This window comes from Cenococcum geophilum (genome assembly GCF_001692895.1).
Source record: "Cenococcum geophilum 1.58 unplaced genomic scaffold K441scaffold_90, whole genome shotgun sequence".
NCBI classification, from domain to species: domain Eukaryota; kingdom Fungi; phylum Ascomycota; class Dothideomycetes; order Gloniales; family Gloniaceae; genus Cenococcum; species Cenococcum geophilum.
This window is the reverse complement of record NW_027137648.1, coordinates 364,553-382,919: the sequence shown is the minus strand read 5'-3', so window position 1 is coordinate 382,919 and position 18,367 is coordinate 364,553. Positions and strand designations below refer to the sequence as shown.

At 43.5% G+C, this 18,367-nt stretch overlaps 5 protein-coding genes across 5 annotated transcripts; 2 read left to right on the top strand and 3 right to left on the bottom strand.

Annotated features, from left to right (window-relative positions):
* Nucleotides 1–7,780: 7,780 nt before the first annotated feature.
* K441DRAFT_671147 (uncharacterized protein) lies at nt 7,781–8,274 on the top strand (the record flags this gene model as incomplete). Its single annotated transcript, XM_067650386.1, is given in 3 exon segments — nt 7,781–7,970; nt 8,025–8,030; nt 8,045–8,274. Coding segments are annotated over 3 exon segments (233 nt in total), but the record flags the coding sequence as incomplete, so codon positions are not given.
* Nucleotides 8,275–10,388: 2,114 nt separating this feature from the next.
* On the bottom strand, nt 10,389–11,356 carry K441DRAFT_595122 (uncharacterized protein; the record flags this gene model as incomplete). Its single annotated transcript, XM_067644980.1, has 3 exons — nt 10,389–10,645; nt 10,695–10,966; nt 11,007–11,356. The coding sequence occupies 3 exons, from the start codon at nt 11,354–11,356 to the stop codon at nt 10,389–10,391; spliced, it is 879 nt and encodes a 292-aa protein (XP_067496713.1).
* Nucleotides 11,357–11,946: 590 nt separating this feature from the next.
* On the bottom strand, nt 11,947–13,487 carry K441DRAFT_671146 (uncharacterized protein). The gene is made up of 2 exons (XM_067650385.1): nt 12,035–13,487; nt 11,947–12,005 (listed from the first exon to the last, which is right to left on the bottom strand). The coding sequence occupies exon 1, from the start codon at nt 13,378–13,380 to the stop codon at nt 12,364–12,366; it is 1,017 nt and encodes a 338-aa protein (XP_067496712.1). The 5' UTR covers nt 13,381–13,487; the 3' UTR covers nt 11,947–12,005; nt 12,035–12,363.
* A 1,626-nt stretch (nt 13,488–15,113) lies between these two features.
* Nucleotides 15,114–16,583, top strand: K441DRAFT_623470 (DUF292-domain-containing protein; the record flags this gene model as incomplete). Its single annotated transcript, XM_067646041.1, has 6 exons — nt 15,114–15,275; nt 15,330–15,440; nt 15,520–15,671; nt 15,773–16,174; nt 16,277–16,428; nt 16,516–16,583. The coding sequence occupies exons 1-6, from the start codon at nt 15,252–15,254 to the stop codon at nt 16,581–16,583; spliced, it is 909 nt and encodes a 302-aa protein (XP_067496711.1). The 5' UTR covers nt 15,114–15,251.
* A 1,333-nt stretch (nt 16,584–17,916) lies between these two features.
* Nucleotides 17,917–18,333, bottom strand: K441DRAFT_506197 (uncharacterized protein; the record flags this gene model as incomplete). The annotated part of the gene is made up of 1 exon (XM_067642054.1): nt 17,917–18,333. A coding segment is annotated over one exon (417 nt), but the record flags the coding sequence as incomplete, so codon positions are not given.
* Between the last annotated feature and the right edge of the window lie 34 nt (nt 18,334–18,367).

Below are 18,367 nucleotides of genomic sequence, written 5' to 3'. Positions count from 1 at the left end.
GCTATTTAAGAAGGAGTAGTAGTACTATAAGAAGTGGCCTTAGGGATTTAGAAAGATCCCCTAGGGATAAAAGGAGAGTATCTGGCCTAGTACTGGAGATATATAATAGAGTTAATGGTATAAAGAGGAGCAAAAGGACAGCCTATAAAGAATTAGAAATTTTAAGGAATTATAAGGCACCTATAGAAATACTACCCGTTTATCACATATAGGGATTATAGTAGTATACTGCGTTTATATAGATTGTTACTAAAGCTTAGAATAAAGGCATTCCTAAAGTATAAAGTTAATTCCTAATAATAGGGCATCCTAGAGGCACCTAAGAAGTACTATATAAAGCTATTCTATAAGAAGAAGGAAAGAGCTAGGTAATAACTTAAATACCAGCAGTAGTAATAGGAGCCTCTTCGTCTATCTTAACGTTATTATTAATAGTATTATCAGCTTCTCTATCCCTAGAAGTATTAGCACTTCTACTAATATTCTTTTTAGAATAATGGGTACTAAAAGGACTAGCATAAGCGGGAGACTAGCGAGGAGAATGTTTATCTTAACCTTTATTGCTATCCTTAGTATCCCTAGGTTCTAAATTAGCGTCTAAGTAGAGATTAGAGAGACATTAGCTAAAGAAGTTAGTATAGTTCCTAAGTAAGTTACTAAAGAAACTTACTTAGCTAGAGTAGCCCGCGTAAAAGTATAAATATTATTATTAATAAGGACGAGCTATTTGTATATACGCTTCTAGACACTATATATCTAAAATTATTACGTCTCTATAGTAGCGGAAACCCTTATTAAATTAAAGAGTCTATAAGTAAGGGAAGATACCTTCTATCCCCGTCTATTACTATTAGGATATTAGCGGAAATCTTAGATGGCGCGTTAGAGCCTATAAGTCTTATGCGTATAGATAGCGGGGATTTAGTATAATTAGTGAAATTTAGAATAGGATAGAATAGGAAATACTAGGACGTAGGTCTTTCTCCTACTATAATAATAGGAGCACTTAGATTTATTTTTACTGGAGTAAGGCATTTTATAGACGTAGAAAGGGTCCTATGTAAGAGTATAAACGTAGCAATAATAGCATTTTAGGGAAACTGCCATAAGAGTAATAGACGCTGTTTAGGGCGTCACCGGGAGAGAAATAATATTACCGCTAGTCTAGGGACGCGCAGAAGGACTATAAGCTATTATAAGAGAATACTTTAAGAAGTTAGCATTATTATAAGAGATAAGGTAGGGATCCTATTTCTTATAGACGCGTTAAAAAAAGATAACGAGGTAGTAATGGAAGTACGGCTAAAGATATAGAAGCTAAAAGGCGAGATATAATAAAAACAGCCTGTTTAAGAACGAGACGAATAGTGTTATTAATAGAAGAATAAGGGAGAGACGACGACTTATAAACAGAAAGAAATTAAAATAAAAGACGTTATTATTAAAGCCTATTTAGGTAAATAGGGTTAGTAGTTAGTTAACGTATTATACCAGATAACCTCTAGATCTATTTATAACAAATTCCTAAAATTAAAGAGGTAAATCCTACTAAATTTTTATTACTATTATTAAAATCCTATTATAAAAGCACTATAAGGAGCTAGGGTAGGAGAAGAGCAGAGGAATAAAAGATAAAGTAAAGTTCCGCGCTAGTAAAGAGCTGGCAATAAGTCGCATTATAGAGTACCTTTCTACTAAGGGTTTCCCTAGTAGTTTTAGCCGGAACTCTATAAAAGCTTAGTAGAGGCGAAGTTTTAGAGGACTAAGACCTTAGGAGGGGAGGTAATTATAATAGAATCCCCTAGGAGGTACATATCTAATAAGATAGTAAAAGGTTTTATCTATATCCTATCTATATTTTAGAAGATATAGTTAGATAGGTTAGGGGCGAAAGGTTTTATTAGCGTTTTAAAAGGAATATATAGGAAGCTGGTTCCCCTCTAGAGAAGAACTAGCAATTAGTCTTTAAATAGAAGTGGTTAGAAGTATTTGTCCTTTAATACGTAAAACTCATTCTACCTTTAACTTACCTTCTACTTACTAGTGACACTGTTAATTAGATAATTATACGTTCTGGTTAGGCTGGCCTCTTATACTAGTACTACTATGCTATACTAGTAAGTAGTATACGTATAGTATATAAACAACCCTTATAAACTTAGCGCTGGCGGATTAGAGTGTCCTACTATTTTTTTAAGACTACTTTAACCGGCCTAATAGCGCTTAACCCTAGGAAAGACCCCTTAGCCTAGTCTATAGTCCCCCGTAATAATCTAGTAAGTTACCTATATATTATATATTACTTCACTAGCACTAACTTTACGTAGAGTTTCGTGCCATAGTAAGAGGTAGTAGTAGCTACTTTAGCTAAAACGGCGTTTATAAAATACCCCCCTAAGTTACTAGTTAATTTTATTTATAAAGTATAAAAAGGGACGCCTTTATACACTCTATATATAATTAGTTAACCTAAGAATAGTTCCTGCTAGTAATAAGGACTATACCCTTAATAATTAAAAACTCTTAAGGTAAAATAATAAGGTTTATATACTAAATTACATACTATTATAATAGGAGATCCTTAAGTGGAATTATAATAATCCTATAGGCGGCCACTATACTTTTAACTATACTTTTAAGGTAATTATATAAAAGTATATTTAGAACGGCCTTATCTAGGACCTCTATAAATACCTAGATAATTATAATGCCTACTAACGCTCTAAATTGCGCCGCTATAAACCCTATAGTAAGCTATAGCCTCTTTAGGTCCCTACCTAAGCCTAGCGGCATTATTTACTTAACTTTATTATAGATCCTTTAGAGTCTAAGACTCCTAAAAGCGTAGAGTATAACTCCGTCCTTATCCTTATAGACCGTTTTATAAAGCTAATGCGCTACTATCTAGTATATAAGATAATTAATACTACGTAACTTATAGAACTCTTATTTAAAGTCTTTATATAAATAGGGCCTCTAAATAATATCGTCTTTAATAGGGGTAGTGTATTTATAAGCAAGTACTAAAGTACTATATACTACTATCTTCGCGTTTAACGTAAACTTAGCACTATATTTTACCCGTAAATAAATAGTTAAATAAAGCGTTAGAACTAGGAGCTTAAAATATACCTATATATATTTACAAAGTAAGAACAGTCTAATTAGGCCTCCCTACTTAAAGAAGTAGCCTTTACCTATAACTCTAAGGTCTATACTATAATAAAGCGTTCCCCTATTAAGCTTGTCTATAGCTAGTTACTAAACATCCTAGATAGAATCTTAGATAGCGTTTAAGACGCCTAGTAAGGTATGGAGGGGTCTAAATTAATAAATATCTAACTTGTAGAGATATATCTATAACGCCTACGCCTTATATATAAAGTAGTAGTGGCATTAATAATGTACGCCTAAAAGCTTTAGGTAAAATACTATAATCGTTACTATCTAGCTAAGTATTTCGCCGTCAGTAAACGAGTCCTGCTCCCTTTCAAGAATATCCGCACGAAACGTCCTTATAAGAAGCTTAATAGCAAGTTTATAGGACCGTTTTAGATCCTAAAGCGCGTAAGGTAGTAAGTATATAAGCTAGAGCTTCTACCTACTATAGTACGGCTCTACCTAGTCTTCTATATCTCCCTATTAGAGCCTTATAGGTTATATCCTAGGTTTTAACCCCTAGTAGTAAAAGAGCTTAAGAAAGGCAGCTAGGAAGTAGAAGTAATTATTGCCTACTAGGATTGTACTAGATAATTATAGTACCTTATTAAATAGCTAGGATAGCTAAAAAAAAAAAAAGTATAATAAATGGAAATATAAGATAGAACTTAAGAATTGTTAATAACTATTAAATGAGTACCGTAAGCGGAATACCTTAGCCTTGTAGTTAAAGCGTAGGCGAAAAGTAAGCGCCGCTGCTAAAATATAATCTGTACTAAAGCGGAGTAAAGGACGTCCTAAGGGATTAAAGAATAAGTAACGCTCGCGCTTAATTTAAAAAGCACCCTTCCTAGACCTAATCCGTCACTCTATGCTAGCTTAGTAGATTATTTATATTAGAGAATAGGCCTATTTATAACTAGGGTCTATAGCCTACTAGTAACCCGCTAGTAGTAACCTATACCGACAACTTATATACTATTCTATATATATACTATATAGATAATATATAAGACTAAAGTATAGGTTAGTAGCGGATTTAATAGGTATATAGCCTTACCGTCTATAAATCTAGCTATATATAAGTAACTTATAACCTACCCACGAAGTATATATAGCGCTATACCAGTATAATATAAGGCTGAAGTAGGGTTAGTAGCGGATTTAATAGGTATATAGCCTTACTATCTATAAATCTGATTATATATAAATAACCTATAACCTACCTATAAGGTATTAGCGACCTACCTATATAAGCGAGCTTTGGAATACTTCTAATAGTTTACTAAATTTGGGCGATAACGTTAAGCTATAGGCTCTAGGCGTTAAATGGACTAATTAGGATTTTCTATCCTAGGGATAAAAAATCGCTATTAGCTTAGTTAAATGCGGGGGGGTCTTAGTAAGGCAAATCTAACTAATTAAATAACTTTAACTGCCAGTTAAAGTTCCTTAATATCTTTACGCCGCGCATATATACTACCCATCTCTCTATATATAAAATTAAAATACTCCCTCCCCTCTAAATTTTTTCCTTACTAAGGTTTTTTATAGGATTTTATTAAGGCTTAAGTATATAAAGGATTGGGAACAACCCTTTTTTAAAAAAAGGGGCATTATTAGGTAAAACCTAAGCAGATAATTATATAGCTATAAGGTATGGGCGACCCTAGGGCAACCTAGGGGTAACTTGCCCATAAGACACATGCGCTATATATATATAGGGAAAACCCTTCCTACCTCGCACACAGACTCCTCCTTTTCCCTTAAGGATTCGTCTCTATCTATATAATATACCCTATTATTCTATTATTGGACTCCCTATCTATATCCTTACCTTATAATTATATAATTAAGTATAGCTTTAATATATAAATGGCGATAATTTTAAAGAATTTTGTATTAAAAACTTATTAGGTATACGCGTATAGTGTTAAAATTTATCTAGTGTAATATTTTGCAACGTGGCGTATTTCTACACTTTTAGAGCTTTTGGCTATACTTTCTAAGCTCCAGACTATATATTGCTAGGGTATAGTCTGCTAAGGCCACCTCCTATAATACCTAGACACCACTAAAATATAGCCGGTGTTCAAAAAATCGAGTACCTTTTTCTGTATCGAGCTAGTAGAAGTCTGTCCTACCTTATGCACGGTCCTAACTCGTGCACGGCACCAAAATTATGCAAAATACGTCTTTTTAAAATGCTTATATCTTAATAACCATAATAGCTATTTATATAAAATTTAAAAAATTTAGTTTACTAAATAGTAAAAAAAGCTTTTTATAAAATAAAACTTTTAAAACTAGACCTTACACAATACTTTTTATTTTTTTAACCTGTATAAAAGTGATTTTCTTTCATATTATACTATAAATTATATTATTTTTATATTTTTATTTCATAAAAAGCTTTTCTTACTATTTGATAAGCCGTATTTATAATTTTATATAAATAGCTATTATGGTTATTAAGATATAAGTATTTTAAAAAGACGTATTTTGGTGCTGTGCACGAGGTGGGACCGTGCACAAGGTGGGACAGACTTCTAGAAGTTTTGCGTTCGGCAATGGCATCCATGGCACTGTCGCTGTAGTTATCCGCCTCGCCGAGGGAGATCAAGACACGACTTGCTCGCTGATATATTAAGTCCATTGCTTGGACTTGATCCATCTTCTCTTGGATGTTATCTTGATTAATACATAGCTGGTCGACCTTGGCGAGAGAAGCAAAACAAGTCTTCCTCGGCAAATCCTCGGCTCCCCCGACGATATATTTCCGCTGGTCTCCTTAAGGCGTTAAAAAATTGCTGACGAAGCTTCAACTAAAAATTACTCCAGCCTTGCGACTTCTTTCCGCTCTATTACCTCTTTCTTTTTATATTCCCCGATAATACCATACTATATATTAGGATTTAGCAAAAACAACATTAAATTTGACAAGAAGTTTCTTTCATTGGAGCGATAGCTGTACGTTGGTGAATGTTTCTACTTGTGCAATTGCTAACTCTCATCAGCAGCGGTAGAGCATGAGATTGCAGTTGTTGTGGTTATCTTGTGGTCGCGTGTTCGATTCACGCTCGCTCCTCTTTTTTCGTTGGCTCTTTTTAGCTTCCCGGATTTCTTCTTGGTTCTACTTTTCCATGTATATCGCTTTCGATGCCTAAAGGCTAAATGACTCAAAAGTGCCTTATCACCCTACACTGAGGAAAAAGTTTGTTGGGTGTAAGAGAGCGATCTCGGCTGCAAAATATCCCTCTGTATGGCTACCTATACTAGATGCTCCATCAAACATTTTAACATCCACTGGAAGACCACTGCACAGCTATGGACGCCTCTCGAATAGTGGAGGCGCTTACCCACCACCGTGCTCTCTGATCCAACCCCGCAACCTTCAACAACGACACACCGATCAGAAACAACACTAGCCAATGCGTCAGTCTTTCGGGTGAGCAGATGGCTAGTTACTTGTTTTGCAAATACAGCATCAAACGCTTTGGCCCCACAAGAATGTGACCATTTGCTCGCATTCCTTCAGAAGAATCCCGACACACGGTCACTGGATCGGCAGGAACAGCTCCGCACACAAATCAGGCACCAAAAGAATCGGGCTTTATTGGCAGCGCCAATTAAGATATTATATAACCTCAAACTCCGGCTGACAGTAATTGTCTCTTCATTGCCACTCTGTCGATATTCCCACCCAGTCGGTAATAGATAATGGAAACAGATGGTGAGTCATAGGGTGACAGGTACGATCTTGGTCGACAATTCCATTCATGCCCCAGAGGGGGCCTGTTATATGCTTGATAGATTGCAGATTGAACGCAATAGGAGGTTTAAAGTGGGATTTAGGAGCGAAAAAGAATGATGTGATGTCTCAATCGTCTGAGATATTGAGCTGTATATAGGTCTGTGGAGAGGGAGTGCGGGTGTATGTTTGGATCTGGAGGTGGTGAGTTTGAGGCCCCAGGTGCGCGGAGCTGGTCCATCGTTGATAAGGCATCCTTGCGGATTAGAGTGGAATACTTTAAAAGGCCAGCTGAGCGGGTAAATTCCTGGACCGGCAATCAGGAAACGGATAACCCGCCGACCGGGCATTTAGTCAGTCGTACTACAGCTAAAGTTTCTTTGGGGAACACGCCATTGGATGTGGAAACGAACTGCATATCTTTGGGGTGCCAACGAAAATTCGACATGGCTTACGCTTATTAATTGTACGCGTGTTAGAGTCAACTAAAGTGCAACTTAGGCAGACTTGCTATTAAGCAAGCTGGCTTGACAGCTTGCTTGGCTTGCTTGATTGGTAATCAAGCAAGCCAGCAAGCCGAAGGGCCTGATTTGGGCAAGCCAGCAAGCCAAAAGAGGGCCTGCTTGCTTGCTTGCTTGCCCGCTTGATAGGAAATATATATATATAATTTTGGCAGAGATCTGAAGTTCGTGATAGATTTTTGGTGTTGTAGATGAACGATTTTGGATATTTCTGAGTATGCAAATTGAGCAAACAGGACTATTTAGGTAACACCAGCCGCGTGGTTCAAAGCTCTGTCGACGCGTCGGACGAATACGAAGCTTGGAAGACTCTGCCGCCACTACCAGACGATTACCCATTGGCGACTCAGCCGAAGCTCGCATGGATGGCTCTTAATATATTAACTATACTGGCTACAAGCAACGACTGCAAACGGGCGTTCGGTAAAGCTGGTGATCTACTAGAACCACGTCTCTTAAAGCTTCACCCTAATATTATTACTGCTTTGCAGTACAATCGCAGCTATTTAAGAATAAGCTCTAAGGACCTGGTAGATAAGGTAATAAGTTTACCGGGATTAGTATAACTAGTAGCTAACCGTTGGAATTAACAGCAGGATCTCCCTACCAAAGCCTTCCTACTAAAGCCTTCCTAACGAAACCTTCCTTACCACCATGCCAAGCCTTGCGATAGACGCCCTCAGCCACGCGAACTTCCTATTACGTTTTCTCTATGCTATCTTATATTATAATGATTATAAATCGGGCTGTAGAGGAGCTTTTTGGCCAAATCGGTGGCTCGGAGGCTTAATTTTGTATGACTCTAAAATATCTATAAAATTAAACAAGCCTTCAAGCAAGCCAAGCAAGCCGACTGTTTCGACCTATTAAGCCAAGCAAGCCAGCTTTAGGTGCGAAAATTTTCAAGCCAGCAAGCTAAGGCTTTCCGGCTTGGCTTGCTTGCTTAATAGCAAGTCTGAACTTAGGTACATATAAGGGCGGGAGTTTTCTATCACAACTACATCTAACTTAACGATTTGCGCAATCCCTGGCCCAACTATAGTATAACTTCTTATATAGGCTTTGCCCCGTGTAGAGCTCTCACAGAGCCTTTGTATGTAGGGATCGTAGCTTTATAGAGAGCTCTGCGTAGAGCTTTGTGCAGAGCTTCGTACAGAACCTCTCTATAGAGGGCTTATATTTACCGCTTTTTCTTACAGGCTTGTAGAAAATCTTATACGGAGCTTCTGTATTAAACCTTAAAGAGGAGACTCTCCTAAATCCCACCCATTACTGCGTGGCATAAGCTTTGTTTGGGACTCCAAGGACATCCCCTTGACCTCCCTTTATAAAGCTAATAAATCGTTCGTCTTACAAAGAGTGACACTCGCCAAGACTATAGACTTGTAATTTTTATAGTCAGAGGTCTTATCGCTGGCATTGACAAAGTCCCTAGTCGAGTGCTAACTTGTTATAGAAATAATCTCTTGTTTTGAAGGGGTTCCTAATCCGCCTCCTCTTATCCTGGCCTTCTACTGCGGCGACGGACAACCTAAATTGGGAGTACCCACAAGCGGCTTACATAGCCCTGTCCGTAGTGAGCAACTAAAGTTCCCATGCGGCGACGTACTACCAGCACCGTTTATCTTGTCAATTTGCCCTCCTGCACACCGCCCATATTGCAAAAGACGTTGGCACCGTTGCACGGGTCGCCCTTACCCGCGATTCTGCATGAAGGCATGCAGGTATGGGGTGGCACGCAGCTGCCGCCTATGCAGGTTAATAGAATAGGCTCATAGACCCTCGGCTCGAGGCAGTGCCCTTTGCGGTCACACGGTTGGATGTCGACAATGTAGATTGCGATTTGGCGGTCGTCTGTCAGGCCGCCGGTGAGCGAGAGGTTCAAGTCGGCGGCGCGGTTGGCGATGGCCAAGTTTAGTGAGGGAGGCTAGGCTGTCCGCCGCGGAGGGGACTCGGCAGCGTTGTCATGTTGGGGCTGGATGTCATGTATCCTGTCGAGTCCGCGACACAGAGCGAGGAGTTGTCCTAGATAACGGGTATAGTGTCCTGCCACAGCTGCAACATGTTGTACTGTACCCGTTGGGGACAGCCATGTAGAAGAACCACAGACTGAACATTGTCGTCGATCTTGGTGCTGTAATTCCAGGCATCGCACCTGTAAAGAAGTCTCAAAACTACACAAAAGAGCTCTCACATAATGGAACAGGTAACTCGAGCTCCGTTACGCAAAACTGTAGGAGTACTTTGTCCGGGCCTAACAACATAAATTAATTTTTATATGATGACCACTCGAAAGCGTCACGACCGAAGCTGGCATCGAAGGGATTGTCAGAAATCGACCATGCGAAGTCGAAGTTATCCAACGAGACTCCCTCTTGTTCTGAGAGAGCAAATTCAGCCTGATTGTGATTCGCTTGAAGCTGGAATTTGTCTGAGTCTGATGCATCAGTGACAGAGAGCGAGGAGTCTGGCTGAAGGTTGCGGAGGCCTGCGCCAACTCTGGAGGGGTGCCATTTCTGAGATTGACGCTGGAGGTCAAACGAAGCGGATTGAGGGCATTCAGTGAAACTGCTTATGCTTCTTTTGAGTGTTTTAGGCAGGTGTTGACTGGTAAACGACGGATCTCCAGCATCCGATAGGTTACTTGGATTTCCCAGGGGATTACACAATTCCCAATTTACTTGATTTGATCCACAAAGCAAAAGATTATCAGGATCGACTGTAGTAGGCAGCGTTTCCTGAGAAGACCGAGTTGACATCTCCGTAGTCGAGGTTGATGTATCCAAGGTTGGATTTTTCGACCGTTTAGATATTTGGCTGGCGCGTCCCTTTTGCGCTCGAACATCCTGTAGGCTAGGACTGGGCGTACCATCATCCGTTGGGGGAGGAGGTTCTACCATGGTGGCTAGTGTTTCCTCTAGCGCTGAAGTCAGTCTCACTTCGCGCTAGAAACTATTTCAACAAACAAGCCTACCATCACTTTCATTTATGATCCCTGTCGCATGTTCTTTGTAGTCTTTGAAAAGATTGCTTTGGCAATCGCGTACAATATTCATGAATTCAGCCTTTAGGCGATCTCCCACCTGCTGCGCTTCTCGGTCCCACAGTCCCGCAAGTTCTTCTTTCACGCGACGGGGAAACTCTCTCAGCGAGAATCGTTCAAAGTCTCTAAGAGCTTTGGATTCAGGTGAAATCGGTCGGTCTAGCTCGCAATCTTGTCCAAGTTAGTCATCAAACCTCTCTTTCGGCCCATAAAAACCTACATGGTGATACTAGAGTTGCATCTTCGTCTGGAAATAGGAAGTGGTATATCGCCACCCATCTCTCCCTATCAGTTCTCTCATCTCCAAACTTCTTCTTGCTTTTAAGCCGAGCCACTTGCTTGGAATCAAGGCCTTCAGGCAGCTCCAATTCGCTGATTTGGCATGGTTCAGTTTGTCGTTGGTGATTTTCAAGTTCGCTCTCAGTTTTAAACATTTGTCGGCAACGTTTGCAATGGATAATAATGTGGCATCTGTACAGGTGCTCTCCGCAGCTGATTAGTAGTGACATGAATAGATTTTGAAGAAACTTACTTAAGCCTGTGAATACCCGTAAAACCAGGATATCTACATGCCCTGCCCTTATGTTCTGTAGGATTGCGTTGGAAGAAGGGACATGCAAAACGACGCCCCGGAAATTTGGAAAGTGTATCATCTGGCTCATCTGGCTCATCGTCCCGTTTTCGACGCTTATTTGAGGCGTCGTCATCTACTTCATCCCCCTGCCCGTTTTCATTGTCCCCTCTAGCAGATCTCTTCCCGGAGCCGTTCTTTCTTGACGGAGTCTTGGTCCGCTTTGAATAATTTGAATTTGTTGCTTGATCCCGTGAATTTTCGGTCGTACGCCCAGCACGGCTTTGCGCCCCAAATTCAGGATTCAACATTGCATATAGCTCTTTCATTAGGGTATCTATGACCGCCAATTTTGCAGTTTCGTAAAATGAATGCACTTGCTGGGTAAGCACCTCCGTTGGATTTCGCTCATGTACTGATACTTGAAGAGAAGAGATTTCACTAAGAGCGTCCGAGTTACCGATTGAGTCTGATTCATCAGTTCCATTGCCTGCAGAATCACCTATATCACTAAGGTTCGCTGCTGCAAAAGAATCTGACAAAGACTCTAGATTAGGTTCATGAGCTATTTGGGGCGAAGATACGATTTGGGGCTGCCATCTTCGTAGATCCTCATTGATAGGATTTTCTTGGTGAGCATCATCAGGCAAGCAAGAGTCTTGCGGGGCAATTGAGTGTAATGATTGAGGCTTTGAGGGCTTGCCGTAGAATCCTCTTTGTCGAGTTGTAGACGCGAAATCCTCATATTCTTCAGAGACACAGTCCCCAGAATCATAGTCCTCTACGGTGGTTCTTAGGGCGCTGGAACTACGACCTGTGCTACTTTTGGAGGAAGCAACCACCTTTATTGGTGACTTTAGATACGTAGACCTTTTTGCTTCCATGTGAAGCTTAATGGAAGCAGGGCTTCCATCAATATTCAATATCAGTATAAGGCCGTATTGATATTGATATTGAATAGTAATTCAGTATTGAAAAGATATTGAATATTGAATTTTTGCCAAGCCTCCATACAAATATAGGCTGCGAACCGTGCATAATTAAGGCCTTAGCATAAACGTACGCCCAAAACGGACACCTTACATCTATAATAGCCACCTTATATTGTCCTATAGCCTTTATACACCTTATTATACTCTACTGCGTATAGCAGAGTATATATTTCTAATACTCATTATAGCAGAATTTATAAAACTGGCTATTTTATATACTTTTATATATTCTCTTTCAATATTCAATATCTTTCAGTATTGAACATGTCGTATTGATATTGATATTGAACGTTCAATATTCAATATTCAATATCAATAAGCAATATTCAATACTGATGGAAGCCCTGAATGGAAGCAGAAGAAAGATCCTCATAGGAAGATTGTCTCCCTCGTTTTAGGTGAGGCGCCCATAGTGCCACATCTGCTACCGTTCCACCTTCCCTCTCTTTTACATTTCCCTGTTCGTATTCGCCTGATAGTTCATCTTCAGATTGATCACCACCCACTTGGCTGATGTTTGATGTTCTTTCAAGATCATCCTCGCCAGTTTCATATTCATTTATTTCAATACTTTTAGTTCTTGCCGATGAACGCCAATCGGATCTTGAAGGTGTTGAGGAATTCATATCTAGATCGGACCGAGGCGTAGAGATCTTAGATTCTCTATTATGCGTTTTGTGCATAATAGTTTTGGTATTCTTTCTCTGGTTGCGATTAATGGGAAGGACACTTTGTCCCATATCCGAGGAAGTGTAGCCGGAAGCGGATAAGGATTGTGGGTATGGGTGTTTTTCTTGAGGTAGGGCTGGAACTGGATGATTTGAGTTTGGTGTTGTCAGATATCGATGACGTTGTAAGTAGGGTATTGGAATATCTGGTGAAGGCGGGTAAGAATACGTGTCCTGCGGAGCAATTGTAGTCCAGGGACCGGGAGGAGATGAAAAAGCGTAGTTATGCCAAGGTGTAGGAGTGGAAGTGTAAGACTGATCCGAGTATCTATAGGTTGTCTGAGTCTGAAAGGCGTTGTGTGATTGCCTTGGCACGGAGCTTCGACGGTCATATTGATGAATTGGACGGGCGGCGTCCATATGGATACCAGAATCTGTGGAATTTTCTGAGTCTCGGTGCATTCTGGACCTTGTGTATTCGGTTTCTATATTAGAGCTTTGCTGAGGTAGATTCGTCAGGCTTGAAGATAGAGGTTTTTGGCTCTGTGCTGGATTGGTTTGTGATGGATTAACTCGTCGACCATCTTGAAATATCCAACACTGCTGTTGTTCGCTCCAATGGCGATGTTCGCGATAATTTTCATCCCAAATCCATAGGGAAGTCCGAGCCGCCATACTCTTATTTCAGCTACCCAAAGTGAAGCGGGAAACCGCAAAGAGAGTACCGAATGGCGTTATCGAGATGTATATCGCGCTATAGTAGATGGGTGAAAGAGACAAATGGGGGCGGAAACTGTGCATCCCCCACTCAGGAGCGAGGTGGGATTAGGTAGCTGTCTTGCTAGTCAGCGAAATGCCAAGGGAATTAGCTACATAAGCGTAGCCTTAGGCCTGAAATTGGTAGATTTTATGTAATAAATGGTGGCTTATAACACGATTACAATTACAATTTTAGTTTTATTTATTTATTTAACAACCTGGATTTAGAGATAATTAAAGAAAGCGATACCTGTAAAGAGGGTAAAGGTCTACACGCACCTTAAGATTATCTCATAAATCAGACCCAAGTGGACCATTGGTACGTGCACTACGCGCACATGCGGGCATACTGCTCCTTATCACCAACACACCCTCTACCGAGCGTCTAAGAGCTACTATTTTTAATTTTTAAATTTCCTCTTTTTATGTCTTTTTATATACTATAACTTATATATATAAGTTATAATTTTTTTTAATATAATAGATTCTTTAAATAATCTTATATATCTATTATTAATTCTATTTATTGCCCGATTCGGTCCCTTTTCTAGGCCCATGCAGGCTTTAACCTTCTATATATAGGTAAAATCCCTAGTAAGGGGAAAACCTAGGTGTATCCTTCCAGCTAGTCTTACGCGCTCCGCCTTTGCCTAGCCTGTTTACCTTTGTAATATGTCTATCTTGGAAGGTCTTAGAGGTGGGGGAGTAGTGGGAGGGTCTAGTGATTCGCCTGCGTGCCGCCTTCGGCTGGGCGGGGGTGTCCAGTCCCTAAGGGGCTGGAAGGGGGCATATCCTCCGGTGTCCTCCTGTTGGATCTCATATGCTGTCTGGAACTGCTGGAGGACTCCTTGACCTATAAGCCATTGTGCAGCTGCATGTAGGCCCCTACTTGTAGAAAGCATTTGGGTAATATCATTTGTACCCGCCCTAGCGAATAGCTTGTCTCTTGCCGTGCGGTGGTTGCAGAAGAGTAGCACGTGGCGTACTGACTGCGTGGCCATCCGCACGTGCAGTGTGGTGTTGTATCTGGGTATCTATATATATATTATAGCTCTATATTTATAATATTAAGGGTAGAGATATATTATTAAAAAAGGCAAGTAATTCTCTAAAATTTCTCTTAAAGTTTTCAAATAAGTTTTAGATAAAATTTAATTAAATATAACTAACTGCCTATATCTAATATTTTATATAGCATAGCTACGACGTCCTTATTCGATATAATAGATAGAGAAGCTAAAGGGCTTCTACTTTGTAATAACAAGACGTTATAAAAGGGTCGAGATACGGCAGTGAGAAAGGTGATTTTGGTGTATTTTGACGCTTCGTTACCACCAAAACGACACCCATAAGCTCTCAGATAGAGAATTCGTTGGATAGGGAGCAGTATGCCCGCACGTACCAACGATCCATCAGGGGTCTGATTCATGAGATAACCTTGAGAGAGTTAGACAACATCCAGATTTATGCAGAGTCGAGGATGATTTGAGTGCGTAAATGGTCGTTATGTAATACTTCACTTTTGATTACCCCCCGTTTTCTATACGTATTACTGGGTATCTACGCGTCGTAGAACGAGATAGGACGTTGAAGCTAAGCTTGTCTTTGGATCTTCGCTATGGTGGCTTGACATTCAGCATCTGTCCCACAATGCCCCGCCTCGGAGCTCATTTAGCCTCCCCCCACTTTCAACACCAACCTCACCTTTCAAAACGTCTATCTTTGTCTCATATCACCCCTCGCTCCTTATTTCTTACACGCCCTATCCTCTCTAAATAGTCGCCCTAATGGCGCCCCCATCATCTATAGTAGTAAGCAAATCTCCACACGACTCATCCCGCACCAGCCTAATCAGCCCCCTACAGTCAAAGCTCAAAGTGCAGCTCAAGCTGTCGATATCACGGCTACGGATGGTGCAGCAGAAAGACTCCGCACTAGCCAAGCAGCAACGACGAGCCATGGCCCAGCTCCTCGAGGTAGCCACCCTCCCCGAACCCCTCTTCCCCGGCAGACATCGCCCTACCCACCGATACTGACCACGGGGGGAAATACTAGGCAGGCAAGGTGGAATCGGCCCGCATCCGCGTCGAGAACATCATCCGCAGTGACATCACGACGGAGCTGCACGAGATGCTGGAACTGTACTGCGAGCTGCTCCTCGCGCGCTCCCAGCTGCTCGACCCACCATCCTCGCCCTACAGCTCGCCGTAAGCTGCCCTTTCCTCCCACTTCCCCTTCACTCTTCCCCCATTCCCCAACCCACCTCGCCTCCTTCTCACCCGCCCCAACTAACACCTCCGCCGCACAGCAACCCCCACGGCATTCCTCCCCTGGACCCCGCCCTTGAAGAAGCCGTCCGCTCCCTCATCTACGCCGCGCCGCGCACCGAAGTGAAAGAGCTGCACGCCGCCCGCGCCCTCCTAATCGAGAAATTCGGCAAGGACGTCGCGCTCGCCAGCATGGAAGGCGAGGGCGTCGCGGAGCGCGTCCTCTCAAAACTGAAGATCGCGACCCCGAGCCCCGACCTCGTCGCCGCCTACCTCGCCGAGATCGCACGCTTCTACGGCGTCCCGTTCGGCGAGGACGACGACCCTGCCTCTGCCACCACCGACAACGCCGACGACGACGGGGAGGAGGGCGGCGGCAACGGCGGCGGTGGAATCGGCGAGTTAGCAGAGCCAGCGAAAGCGCTCGAGCCGCCGCTGGAAGCGTCGCCCGGGCGGCCCACCGCGGCTGCCGGCGCGCGGGAGAAGGAGAAGGCGCGCCGCGCGGCGGATGAGGATGAGGACGACGAGGTGGTGCAGCTGAGCAGGGCGACGCCGCCGCGGCTGCTGGGCGGGCCGCAGAGCCCGTTGCGCATCACGCCGCCGTCGCCGCGCACCGATAACGTCGCGCCGAAGCTGCGGCTGCCCGGCGCGACGACGGCGGGGACGGCGGGGACGGGCCCGGCTAATGCGGCTAGTGGTGCTAAGGTTCGGAAGGGGGAGGTCAGGGCTGCTGGGGCGGGTGGCGGTGCAGCTGGGGCTGGGGCTGGGGCTGGGACGGCGGGAGGTGGGCCTGGAGGGAAGATACCGGATGTGGATGAGTTGGCGAGGAGGTTTGCGCAGTTGAAGAGGTGATGGATAGGTGGCGTTGGAGAAGGAAATATAGGATTAGCGGTGGCGGTGCATCGTGCGTATTCTGTAGCGAGCCGTGCATTGGGCGCTTGGGCGTTGGCGTTTTATCGTCTCGGCTAGAAGAGAAACTCCGGGGATCGAGCGATACCCTCTTTTCTCCCCCGGCCGTCTCTCTCAAGAGAAGAATTGTCTATTTGAGCACAGGCACCACCGATCGTCGTGGGATGATCTTCGTCGCTGTCCCAAAGCAGAAAAAGGGGAAGTAGTGCTGATTAACAGCTAGTCTCCAACACGACACAACTTGGTTACAGTGAAGGCCGGGGAATGCAGCGCTGGCACGAATAAGTCACAAACTCTCTTGAGCGGAGAGGATATGCACCGAGAGTCTTAGCGCAGAGGACAGCAGCCCTAGAGCATGGTCATGGACAGGTTGAAGAGTAGGAGTCACTGATACCAGTACATAAACGCGGCGGTACTAGTTTACGACCGGCACGCCCCTCCGGAAATGTCATCGTAAGGATATACACAAAAGAAGAGGCGGAGTGTGACAAGGGCACTATCTGCCGCGTTGCGTAACCGTATGCAAAAAAAAAAAAGGAAAGCCAGACCCGGCGTGACATTTTGTGAAAAGATGGGAAATCGCACTTTCAAGATAGGTTGCCAAACATAATGAACGCTTTTTTCATCCGATCTCTGCGCCGGGATTTCGGAGATAAAAGGACCAATTGACACCGTGCTAATAATTTGCGAGCATGTGAACATAGGAAATATGGTGATAATGCAGATTGGGACACCCGAGTAACGCCTGAGCCTAGCCTAGCCCTCTCTCTTCTCTCTGATTTGGTAACGGAAATGGGACGTTCTGGTGGATTACTAGTATGGTGGTGGGCGGAGTTACATGGTTGAGTTGAGAGGCAAGGGTGGTGGGTTATCTGGATGGGAGCGGACGGCGGGTTCGATTGCTAGGTCTTTTATGCTGTAGAGCGGAGAGCAGGTCAGAGATAGTAAGGTTGGGAGGCGATGGGATGGGGAGTACCTTTTTGGTTTCCGGGTCTCGCGGCGACCGAACCATTTCTTAAATCCTTTAGATTGGCGTTTCTAGTGGAAAAAAGTTGCAGTTAGCCCGGTTGTTCTGTATTGAATGCTCATTCCCTTTTCTCGCTCGTTTATTCTTTTCCTCGTCCAAGGATTCGGTGTAGGAAGAAAAGACACCATCCCAACTCACCGGCTCAATCTCCTCCCTAATAACACTGCTCCCGCTCCCACTCCCCGGGCTCCTATGACTACCGCCACTGCCTGCACTCTCGCCCTGGCTCCCCTCCAACAACCCAACCGTCGGCGGCGCCCACCTCTCCACATCCCCATTGACAACCACAAACCACGCGACCTTCTCCCCCGGCGCGATATTATCCCGCAACTCGACCAGCGCACCCCACGCCTCATTCGCAACGCCCTTCCCACGCACCTCATCGATATCGACGCCCAGACTGACCTCGTGCACCTGGTCGCAGACGTAGGCGTAGGGCTGGGACTTGGTCGTGTCGTCGCTGGGGTCGTATTGCTCGATGAAGCGCAGCGAGGGCAGCGAGGGCATCAGGTCTGGGTACAGGGACGCGAAGTTGGCGTGCAGAGTGCTGGCGGTTGCGGGCGCCATCAGCCATTCGGCGGCCGCATCGTCCAGGTTCTGCAGGATGATGTGGATGCGGATGAGGGGCCTCGGCCAGCGGAAGCCGTGGAGGAGATAGGTGGGCATTGTCTGCTTGGGCTATTCTTCTTCACTCGCTCGC